At 32.5% G+C, this 11,716-nt stretch overlaps 1 protein-coding gene across 2 annotated transcripts; it reads right to left on the bottom strand.

The window, feature by feature from the left end:
- Nucleotides 1–433: 433 nt before the first annotated feature.
- On the bottom strand, nt 434–9,762 carry Cdc42 (Cell division cycle 42). Of its 2 annotated transcripts, none has more exons than XM_034983422.2 (5): nt 9,622–9,762; nt 7,788–8,075; nt 7,080–7,189; nt 6,214–6,411; nt 434–5,328 (listed from the first exon to the last, which is right to left on the bottom strand). In XM_034983422.2, the coding sequence occupies exons 2-5, from the start codon at nt 7,963–7,965 to the stop codon at nt 5,239–5,241; spliced, it is 576 nt and encodes a 191-aa protein (XP_034839313.1). In that variant the 5' UTR covers nt 7,966–8,075; nt 9,622–9,762; the 3' UTR covers nt 434–5,238. The 2 variants fall into 2 exon arrangements, with proteins under 2 accessions (XP_034839313.1, XP_069364645.1); XM_069508544.1 differs by having other exon boundaries at nt 9,618–9,719.
- Between the last annotated feature and the right edge of the window lie 1,954 nt (nt 9,763–11,716).

The raw sequence follows: 11,716 nt of genomic DNA, 5'->3' as shown, positions 1-11,716 counted from the left end.
GCGTGGATTTGACCTGCAGCTCGATTCAGCAATGCGCGGGACTGCAATTACTTCTTTATATAAGTATGGCATAATATTGTACATCAAATCTTTAAAAGAGCAACTACCGAGTTTCTTGCTGGTTCTTCTCGGTAGGAAAGGAATTCCGAACCAGTGGTAGATGCATTTGACGATTCAAAAGTACTTATAAAAGTTTAATTGAATAAAAAATATTTTTATTTATGTATTAACTTATTCCGGAAAATCAAAGAGTTCCCACAGGATTTTTAAAGACCTAAATCCACGCGGACGAAGTCGCGGGCATCATCTAGTAATTTTATAAGTCGTGAAAGGTTGTATGGTCACTCCCATTAATTATTATAATATAAGCACTTACTTCTTAGAGTTATGTCACATTATCATTTTATTTAACATCCATCGGTAATAACCAAGGTAATAACTGTTGAGGGTTACTAGTAAGTCGTCACTTACTAGTAACCCTACAACCCAGTAGTAAGCTACGGCTTATATTGCTCATGACACACTTTATTATGGCCACCCCTTTATTTCATTTATGTTTATTTGGCGTTCGAAAAATCTGCCGTAAATAGAATGTACATGAGACCGTTTGATTGGAATGCGAATATCATTGGTTTAAAAAATGGAATACTGAAACCAAGGTCATTTGTAAAAATTGCTTCATACTCATCTCAAACGCGCGGGGAAATGACAAAATCGATTTTAGATAACTGATGCCCAGCAAGAAATGCACTGCATTTGACATAACAGGAAACTTTGAGTAAATAATATACTTTACATAGTATAAAAATCGTTGGGCTCAACGATTTTTATTAGCTTTTGGATAAAAAATGCGATAATGCCCTACCACTGGAAGAATAATATATGCTGATACATAATGGTGAAACCATGGCCCTATTATAGACAAGAATATAATTAAATACATTAACCATTTGATTAATAAAATATGCACTCGTCTTCCAGGGGGGGACAGCCGGAACAGGGCTTCTTGGGCAGTCTCGAGATTTAGGTCCAGAGACTGGACTTCGAGAAAAACACGTTATGGGAAGCTAAATAAGTCCTAATAGGTCCCAGGTGCCCTCTCCCTAGTGGTTAAGAAGGAACTGAAGTCTGAAGCTGGCCAGTGCGACCAGTTTACCAAGACCGTATTGTGACGCTTATAGAAGCGTATCAGCCATTCTCTGATATTCCAATGGATTTGTGAACTTATTCTGTGTGGGATAGTAAATAGCTGTTCGGGTAGCTTCTTTTATATGGGAGAACAAGTTTTTGTTAAATAAATGTTTAATAAATAACTTCTACGATAACTGCAACAAGAAAAATAATCTTGATTTTCTTTACAATTTGGTTGCAGTATGTATAACTGTTTTTTTTAACTGTTGAATATATATTTTTTATTACAAAATAAATTGTGCATCAGGGCTAAATCCGGTTAATTAAATTAACAGGCCTAACTGTGTGGTGTTAAAAGAATACAACATTCCATACAAAAAATTATAGTACTTGTTAATTTAAATAAGTTTAAGATAATAAATAATATGTAATCTAAACTTTTGAATACAACAAAATCAGCCCAAATGACTATTAATTACTGTCATGCAATTATTGAGTGTCCCACAAGTGTGCACAATATTTCATTGGGCTTTATATTAAGTCTTATCTATAGAGGAGCCAGGTTTTAGAGGCGTATCTAAAGAGCGTACTTTAACCTTGCTCAGACTTAAGATTCAGTTAAAACGAGACAGATTTTTGCCAGCTATAGAACGCTATTAGATGAATCGCACACCCGCGACAAATAGGATATGTAATCTTATGCCAATACTGGTTGGATCGGAAATTCCTGTAAAATAAAGCACGATTAAGCTAGTAGGATAGAAGCTGTGATAGATAACCTAGTGGTTTCGTTATGTGTGTTTTAATTAATAATATCACTTTATTATTGCTTTAACGACGAAGGAAAACATCGTGAGGAAAGCTGCATGCCTGAGAGTTCTCCATAATGTTCTCAAAGGTGTGTGAAGTCTACCAATCCCCACATGGCAAGCGTGGTAGACTATGGTCAAACCCTTCTCATTCTGAGAGGTGACCCATATTCTGTAGTGAGTCGGCGATGGGTTGATCATCATGATGATGATATAACGCTGCCTCGTTTTAACTATCTCTTATGTCTGAGCCAAGTCAAAGTTCGCTGTATTGTTCGCTGTGCGTTACTTTGTGTCGAGGCAGCAGCATATACAGAGTATAAAAAATCGAGACACATACATCACCCTGCGTAATATAAATACTTCATTGTTACAATCGACACAGCACTGCATACATGAAACTGCAAAGATATTCCATGGAATGAATACTTTTAATTCAGTCAAAATTCACATTGCATTATATTGATGCTGATTTGAATGTCAAACGAAATTTTAGAGTATTTGTATCTTTTTCTTGGCAATGTAATAAAGAAAGGACAGAAACCTTATGTGAAACTGCCTAATCTTGCAATTCCAGCTAGTCTGAGGGATCGTTGAGGATGGTCTTCAAATTTCTAGGGTAGCATTAAAATATAAGTTGTTAATTTAGCATTAGCCTTCTGTCCTTTGCCTACAGTAATAAAAAGAAAAGATATTTAATATAATATGTACTCTAAATTTAGTTTAAGAAAGACATCAGAATCAATGCCATTAGAATAATAAAAATGCTACTTTCACAAATTTTCAAGACTAATATTCACACTATAATAATACTCTGTATAGTTAACCTCACAATCATATTAATGTTACATGTTTACAGTAAGGTGTATCCTTAATTACAAAATATATTTTGATAAAATTAGTATAATCTAAACAAAAAAAACACGCGAAACAACATATTATTCCTGCGATAAAACTAAAATACATTAATTACAACTTTTTATTAAGAGGCGAAAAATTTAGTAATGTAGTAGATGCCCACAGAAAAATAATACCTACTTTGGCCAAGATTATTAGATAAAAATTATGTACATACTCTTGTGTTTCGTTAGTCAAAAGAACAATTACATTGCAGGTGGGAAAAGTTTTATAATAATGCAATTTACGAAGTTCTTCGCCAATAGTCTTCTCAATTGAAATGCAAAGCAGTTATAAGTTAGAAAATATTGATCCGGCGACTAAATCATTCAACTGGGGATTGCATTTTTGCTCAGTAAATTACTGTAGACTTTTTAACTCATTTGCCTCTTAAAAAATATTCATAATGTAGTTAGTTATATATAAGTATGCAGACAGAAAATATTAGTAAATAAAGTTATACATTACCTTCTTATTAAAAGCATACTAACCATGTTGTAATAGTATAATCATGGTTAATAATAATTTATAAACTATCAACTTCAATATATTATATCATGCAGTACAAAATGGTTTTATATAATGCTAATCATAGGTACAAATGACTTTTAAAATTGTTATTAATAACAGATTTATATAATATCAAAAATAGCAACAACCCGTTCCAAGTCTAATACTATCAAATTGTTCAATTCTTTCAACCACATAATGTAAACTTTTACACAGTAAATGCTTGTTGTGTTAGTAAACTTATTGCAAAATATAAGTTGGACCATAACAACTTTGAAAACAATATGCTTGCTATTAATTCATAATTGTTTTGTATGATATATTACATTTTAAAAGTATATACAGTCAAAAATCTAGACCTATGATATTATGTGTATTATAAAATATTGTTTTTACTTTAATTCAATTTTTAATCTAGATAAATCATAATATCGAACATAGTTATTTTTTATAAAATGTTGTCACTTCATAAAAAGAAAAAACAAAGAAAGATTTTGCCACTTTTGATATTATAACTTGTAATTTCATTGATTTTCTTTAAAAAATAAAAACAGAAAATTTTTAATCAAAAGAACAATTTTATTGCTGGTGGTAAAAGTTTTATAATTATGCAATTTACGAAGTTCTTCGCCAAAAGTCTTCTCAATTGAAATGCAAAGCAGTTATAAGTTAGAAAATATTGTTCCGGCGACTAAAGCATTCAATGGAAATTGCATTTTTATTCAGTAAATTACTACAGATATTTTTTACTTATTTGCCTCTTAAGAATATTCATAATAAAGTAAGTTATAAGTAGACAGAAAATATTATTAGTACATAAAGTTACACATTCTCTTCTTTTTAAAAGCATATTAACCATGTTGTAATTATATAATTATGGTTAATAATAATTTACAAACTATCAACTTTGATGTATTATATCATGAAGTACAAAATGGTTTTATATAATGTTAATCATAGGTACAAATGACTTGTAAAATTGTTATTAATAACTGATTTATATAATATCAAAAATAGCAACAACCCATTCCAAGTCTAATACTATCAAATTGTTTACTTGTTTCAACATGTAAACTTTTACGTAGTAAATGCTTGTTGTGTTAGTAAACTTATTGCAAAATATAAGTTGGACCATAACAACTTTGAAAACAATATATGCTATTAATTCGTTATTGTTTTGTATGATATATTACATTTTAAAAGTATATACAGCAAAGAAAATCTAGACCTATGATATATGTGTATTATAAAATATTGTTTTTAATTTCATTCAATTTTTAATCTAGATAAATCATAATATCAAACATAGTTATTTTTTTAAATGTTGTCACTTCATTAAAAGAAAAAAGAACAGATTTTGCCACTTTTGATATTATAACTTGTACAATACTACATGCTGGATGTCTTTAAATGTTACATAATATACTTATTCCAAATAAATATTTCATTTTATCAAGAGGAACTTATTCGTAACAAGCTCCAACCATAAGCAGTTTGGCTCGTATTTGAATCCAACCAAACCAATCAAACTCAATGAAACTTTTGTCTGAAAATGAAAGTGTAATTTTGAAAATGCACATTTTTTTTCATGGAAATCTTGCAAACTACAGACAACTACAGACTTGCAGATTTCGCTTGAATGGTTAATATTCAAATATGAGACAAACTATGTTTATAAGGAAAGCTCTGGGGAGCATGCTGGGATGCTTTTTTTCAAAGTCTAAATAATATTATTTCGCCCAAGACTACTTTACAGTCTGGCTTGTTATTCAATATATGGCATATTTAATAGTAATGATTATAAAAAGAAGATGAATGTTACAAATGGTAGTTTATATGGATTTCACAATCGCTCGGCAGTGTGCCATGATTGGGGAGATGTTGCATTACATTACAACAGAACACATTTCCTTCTTTTGACTGGCTCTGGAGGTTCCAAAGCTGCTAAGATAGCTTCGTCAAACACGTTCTTCAGCCCTTTCTGAAAGCACAACCATTCTGACTTGTGAGGCTGATGTTTTGATGACAGATTAAATGTTACAATACTAAGTTAAATTGATGAGATTACAAAATAGTAATTTCTACTGAGTAGGAAAAGAAAAATCCTACTAGGAATGCAAAGAGTACAGTGTGCACAAAACCAGTAGTGTCCAATCCGAGTTGCTACATGGTGACTTGAGTAGGTCCTACACTAACTGCCGTACTCAGAGTCGCTAATCGTTACTTAAGATTGAGTTAAAGCGAGACAGATTTATGTGAGAGATAGCTGTCTCATTTTAACTAAACTTAAGTAACAATTAAGCGACTCAGAGTATGGCAGTAAGCATTAAAATGCCCGGCGGAGATCTGTTTTTAAAAATACACCAGTGTTCTTATTGGACTACTTATTTTGCATATAAGTATAAGTGGCTAAAACTATCTATTATAATATGAATATTACTATGATATTATGAATAACTAGATGATGCCCGAAACTGCATCCGCGTAGATTTAGGTTTTCAAATCCTGTGGGAACTCTTTAATTGGGATCAAAAGTAGCCTATGTCCTTCCCTGAGATGCAAGCTATCTCTGTACGAAATTTCATTGAAATCGGTTAAAGGATGGGCCGTTAAAAGCTAGCAGACAAACAGACAGACAGACAGACAGACGGACAGACAGACACACTTTCGCATTTATAATAATAGTATGGATGAATACAAATGCTGCAAGGCTGCATAAAATTTGACCGCACGTCCATCACTCAAATGTTGTAGGTGTGAATAGAAAAAACAAAACACTATAAAATTATCTGCCTAACAACATTTTTTTAACTGTAGTGTAGTGTTATTTTAAGTTACACATTAAATGGATGCTGTACAAACTCACCTGAGTAAGAGCTGAGCATTCCACATATTTGACAGCTTTCAACTCCTTTGCAAGTTTCTCCCCTTGCTCCAGTGAGACTGGCTTCTGCTTTATCTTTGCTAACTTCTCCATGGTGGCGGGATCATCTCGTAAATCTATCTGCGTGCCCACCAACAGAAATGGTGTCTTTTGTTGATGATGAGTGATTTCCGGTACCCACTGGAAATAGTAATTGAATTTTGATACATCAGTTTCTATAAAATAAAGCTGTCTGGTCAGGGAACAAGTAACCACCCTATTGGCAAAGATGTGCCACCACATGTTTAGTTATGATTGATCCACAGATTATTAGGTAGGTTGATGTTACATTTGGGGTTAAATTAAATACAAATCAAAAAGTCCCGAACAAGACTATTAAATGAAAGCTAAATACTATAAGCTCATTGAATATGAACTAAGTATGAATGGTTCAAGGCTACCAACACAATTTGTTTTTTTGTTATAGCAACTGTACGAGTGAGATACCACTCTCTAGTCTATAGCTCTCGCTCGGCACACTTTCTCTAGTTGATTATGTCATAGGAAAACAACTTTTAACACAATGGAATAGTCTATTTTTCATTTGGTGATATCTTTAAGTACTCAATTGGGCTTAGTATAAATCCATGGGTAAAATGTATTTTTGACATGACAGTTGACACAAAGCGCAAATATGATGAGACCTTTTTCAGATTGTACTCATAATATTCCAGCGTGATGCTGTGTAGAAACTGATTAGGGGCAGGCTTGTCCTTGCACTTGCTTTGCCTAGTGTACAGTATATATACACATAGTATTAGTGTTTGTGTATAAAGTTATTTAGCTAATTAATCAGAATAATACATTACCTTTTCCTTAACATTCTCAAATGAACTGGGGCTCACCACACTGAAGCATACAAGGAAAACATCGGTTTGTGGATAACTTAGGGGTCTCAGCCTGTCGTAATCTTCCTGACCTGATAACAATAATTAGCTGTCATTAACAAAATTTTTATTTGAATACTGCTTCAGATTGTCTACTTTGCATAAGTCATATTGTTTTTGAAAACTGATAAATAATTCTGGGGAAAAAGGACCATGGGCATTTTTGTATGGACTCTGGCCTGATAACCAAAGTTCTAATGTATGTTAGTTGATTGCTTATAATTTATAAGCAATCAACTAACATGGTGGTGGTGGTTTAGTGTAGTTTAAAAGTTATAAACTACACCAAACCACCACCACCACCACCGGGTATGTACGATATAAAAAGTTATTTTTTTGTGACGATTTTCTTGTGAAAATTCAATCAACAATGGAGAAGTTCATGCTGTTCAGAAGTTTCCTAGTACTTGACTAAATAGTAGAAGAACTCGTAAAATAAGGACAGATTAGACAAAAAAGGCAAACCAGTGGCTAAAATAAAAAATTCAGATGTTTACTAAATGACCATACTTTCACTAAATGCAATTTATGAGACCAAAAGAGAAGGGCTCACATAACTTATATTTGTTTGTGTCCATCCATCTTTTTAATGTAGTCTATTTACCAAAATAAATAAGACTTTTTACAAACCTGCAGTATCAAAGAGACCCAGGGTGTATGGTTCACCTCCAATCATGACAGTTACAGCATAGTTGTCAAACACGGTGGGCACATACTCAGAGGGGAACTTATTGGTTGTATAACTGATCAGCAGGCAAGTCTTGCCCACCGCTCCGTCACCAACCACAACACATTTTATAGTCTGCATCTTGTAATTTTTTATGCTTTAACTTCTTTTTTAAGGTGTTTATTACTCTTTCCCCTTTTCGTCGTCCTGAAACTCAGTTTTCATAGCACTCTGTCCAGATGTTTTGCTATCTGAAAAGATGTTTTGTATTTAGAAAAGAAAATTTTATAACTTTACTTGCAAGACTACAAATGTAAATAAAGTCGCTAAGCAGACAGATTTCTAAGGGTGGGCTAACTGATCTTAGGGTCACTGCAACATATAAGGTCTACATACATATCATATTATTATGACTAGATAGTATCGAAATCAACTATGTAAAGCTTAAAATAACATAAGGATATGTTACCTATCTGTTGCTCTTATTTTTTCACAGTTAATACTTTAATATTTTTGACAAAATTTGCACAGAAATAGCTGGTAAGGACATAGGCTACTTTTTATCCTGGGAAATCAAAGAGTTCCCATCCAAAAGTTGCGGGCATCAGCTAGTTATTCTATTTTAATTTTTACATGAGTATTCTGCAAATTGGTAACACCAGCACTAGATCAGAGAATAAAGGCTATTTTAATTTTATTTTTTTATAGTTAAAGATCTGGAGAGTGACATAGGTTACATTTTATCCCGGAAAATCTAAGAGTGGGACAGGATTTTTAAAAACCTACATCCACATGGACAAAGTCGCAGGCATCAGCTAGTATATTATAATTCGCATCTGTATCAGCATCAGTATTAGCAATGTTTATGTCTACTACAACAACAAGTACACACATTCTACTAATCAGTTCAGAATTTCAACAATGCACTTTTATCTAAATATATAAAAGGAATAGCTGACTGACTTACTAATCTATCAACACACAGTTCAAACCAAAATTTGGCCTGCAGATATCTATTATTACATATACTAAGGATTTTCGAAAATTCAACTCCTAAGGGGATTAAATTGGGGTTTGAAATTTGTGTAGTACATGAGGATGAAGTCGCGAGCATAAGCTAGTCTCATATCATGCCATTAAAAGCTCTGATAGTTTCCGCTACATGATTATGCAAAATAATAAAATTAAAATGTCCAAAATACTTTGTGTTTAGAAATGGAAATAAAATTATTATTATGCCAGGGATTTTCAAAAGCTAAATAAAATCGAAACTCGCAAAGCAAACCAAGAACGTAAAGATAATACTAACATCTAGTACATTAGCTGCACAGATTAGAATACTTAGAAAAAGGGGACAATGACCCTATTATATGTCATGTAAATAGACCAATGTGGGTTTCTTTACATCTTCAGTTTAATATTATACACAATCCCAAAATTATAAATGTACACGCGCGCAACCTAATATGCTTAGTCAGTAGTCACCAACGTAACTGCAGAATTGCAGATCATTTCGATGCCGTTATAGGCAGGTTTCCATCGCAATCGTTCTCAGCCCAAAATATAATACCCATCAATTAATTGTATTTTCATCAAATTTAATAAAATATATAAAACTTTAAACTACTGTTAGCACAAAATATATGTCTACACGTTCTTTTAATATGTTATTTTATATAATCACGTCACAATACTACTGACGTCCATCTTGTCGGGTCGAAAAACCCATGCAAGGAAGTAATTTAGTACTTATCAATAAATTCATAGTAATTACTTATTAACCAAGAATTTACTTACGTTATATCACACTGAAATAAAATAAAGCTTTAAATTGTACTGCAATTAACCGAAATATAGTCGAAAACTACAAATTTCAAGTAAAGTAGCAACGGGCAGAATCCTTGCTTGACTTGACGTGACGGTGACGCCCAGCGTTGCCAGATGATGTGCGGTAAATCCTACCACATCCTACTCTATGAATCCTACCAAGTATGAAGTACGAACAAGACCTTGGAAAGTGTAAGGTGTAAAGGCGACAAAAGTACGAAAAGCTTTATAAAGATACAATAAGACATTGCTGCGCCACCTAACTTAGAGCTGTTTTGTCATGTAGTACCTAAGTCTCTGAAAAGGGACGAAAATAAGACTGAAGATACGGCACGAACAGAACATGATCCAAAAAGTATGAATAGCGTAGGTACATTTAGTAGGTACCTATTTTCTGGCAACGCTGGTGACGCCATTGACAAGATTTGACTGTGCTAAAAACATAGATAATTTAGGGCAACTCTCTATATCTCTATGGTTCACACAGAGAACAGCAGTTCGATTTTTACGTCGAATCGTAAAAAAAATCATTGTAGTTATTGAAGTCGGTTTTTATTTTATTTTGAATTTTTTTACATTATAATATACTAGATGATGACCCGCCACTTCGTCCGCTTGGATTTAGGTTTTTAAAAACGTAGGAATAAAAAGTAGCCTATGTCTTTCCCCGGGATTGCACCAAATTTCATAAAAATCAGTTAGGCCGGTCCGGATAGGCCGTGAAAAGCTAGCAGACAGACAGACACACTTTCGCATTTATAATATTAGTATGGATTTGAGCTTGTCTTTCTTATTCTAAAAATACCTAAACAAAGAAGGAACGCGTTTGTAAAGCTTTTGTAGCTTGGACGATCTAACCTATGGACTTGTAACGCGCCTAATATTACGAATAAAAATTTCTGTCACTTTTGGTGCGGGACGAGGAAACACTACATAGACAACTTGACACACTCACTCAACAAAGTTTTGTGTCATTATTAACACACACATATCTAAATCTTCAACACTACTACATTTTACGCACACTAATAAGTTATATACATCAACATACAAAGACATTACGAGTGTAAGACAGTCAAATTGATTTGCGATGCTACCGTATCGATATTTTAAAATATATCGATAGTTTTTCAGAAACAAAAGTAGAAGTAAGAATTTATTACTCGTATTTAATTACTTAAAACCAGTGTTTGGTCAGCGTAGCGTATTCTTGCATACATTCACCTCACTTAATAGGTAATTATCCCAAAAACTAATAATGCAACGTAAAAATAAGAAAAATATTTATTTAAAAAATATGCACATACTTTTTTACTTATTTTATATCATTTTTAATCTTTTGTATTTTTTTATATAACGAAATTTTCATTTAAAATTTCGATAGTGAAAATGTGCTTATTAATGACTTATATTATTATATAATACAAAATAAACCTGACCGCGCAAAAACCTACCAAACATAATTAGTAGGTATATCAATCAATAAAATGTTTTTTTCTTTCCAATCAATCATTTATTTATTGCACATTGGGTTTACATGGTAATTCCAATATGGTGTACTCTTTGTCCAAAAAAATTAAATGTAAGTTATTAAATATTACACGTATTGCCCTTACAAATTAGCAATGCAAAAATTTTCTCAATACCTGCCGCTTTTACCCCACAGCAAAATTCCATAAGACAGATATGATACTATGAAAATAAATTAGTAAACACACACGGTGGCCTCTTCTATTTTTAACACGTCATTATTTACCATTAGGTTAATGTTATGTATATTCTTGGCGATTCTCTCTGTAAAAATATCGAAATCTGTAAAAATAAAACGATTATGATAAATTATTACCTAATCCTCATCCTTGAGAAAGGTACACCTTTAAGCTACAAATTACCCAGTTCAGAGACACCCTACCCCGTTTCTCGCCTATCACTAAAATTGCGTTGCTTTAATATTTTTTAAATGTATTAAGTACGTGAAATCACAGAAATCGACCAGTTTTATTACAAGTATAGGTAGCGAAAAAATTGTGGTAATTAATAATAACTATTCTTTACTTGACTTGAA

The sequence above is a fragment of the Maniola hyperantus genome, chromosome Z, assembly GCF_902806685.2.
Source record: "Maniola hyperantus chromosome Z, iAphHyp1.2, whole genome shotgun sequence".
NCBI lineage: Eukaryota > Metazoa > Arthropoda > Insecta > Lepidoptera > Nymphalidae > Maniola > Maniola hyperantus.
This window is presented reverse-complemented; position numbering and strand designations above follow the sequence as displayed.

Coding starts and splice junctions, on each gene's coding strand:
- Cdc42 (XM_034983422.2), bottom strand. CDS start 7,965: ATGCAGACTATAAAATGTGTTGTGGTTGGTGACGGAGCGGTGGGCAAG. Junction 7,190..7,787: donor GGGTCTCTTTGATACTGCAG/GTTTGTAAAAAG, acceptor TATTGTTATCAG/GTCAGGAAGATTACGACAGG. Junction 5,329..6,213: donor AATGCTCAGCTCTTACTCAG/GTGAGTTTGTAC, acceptor TTGTGCTTTCAG/AAAGGGCTGAAGAACGTGTT.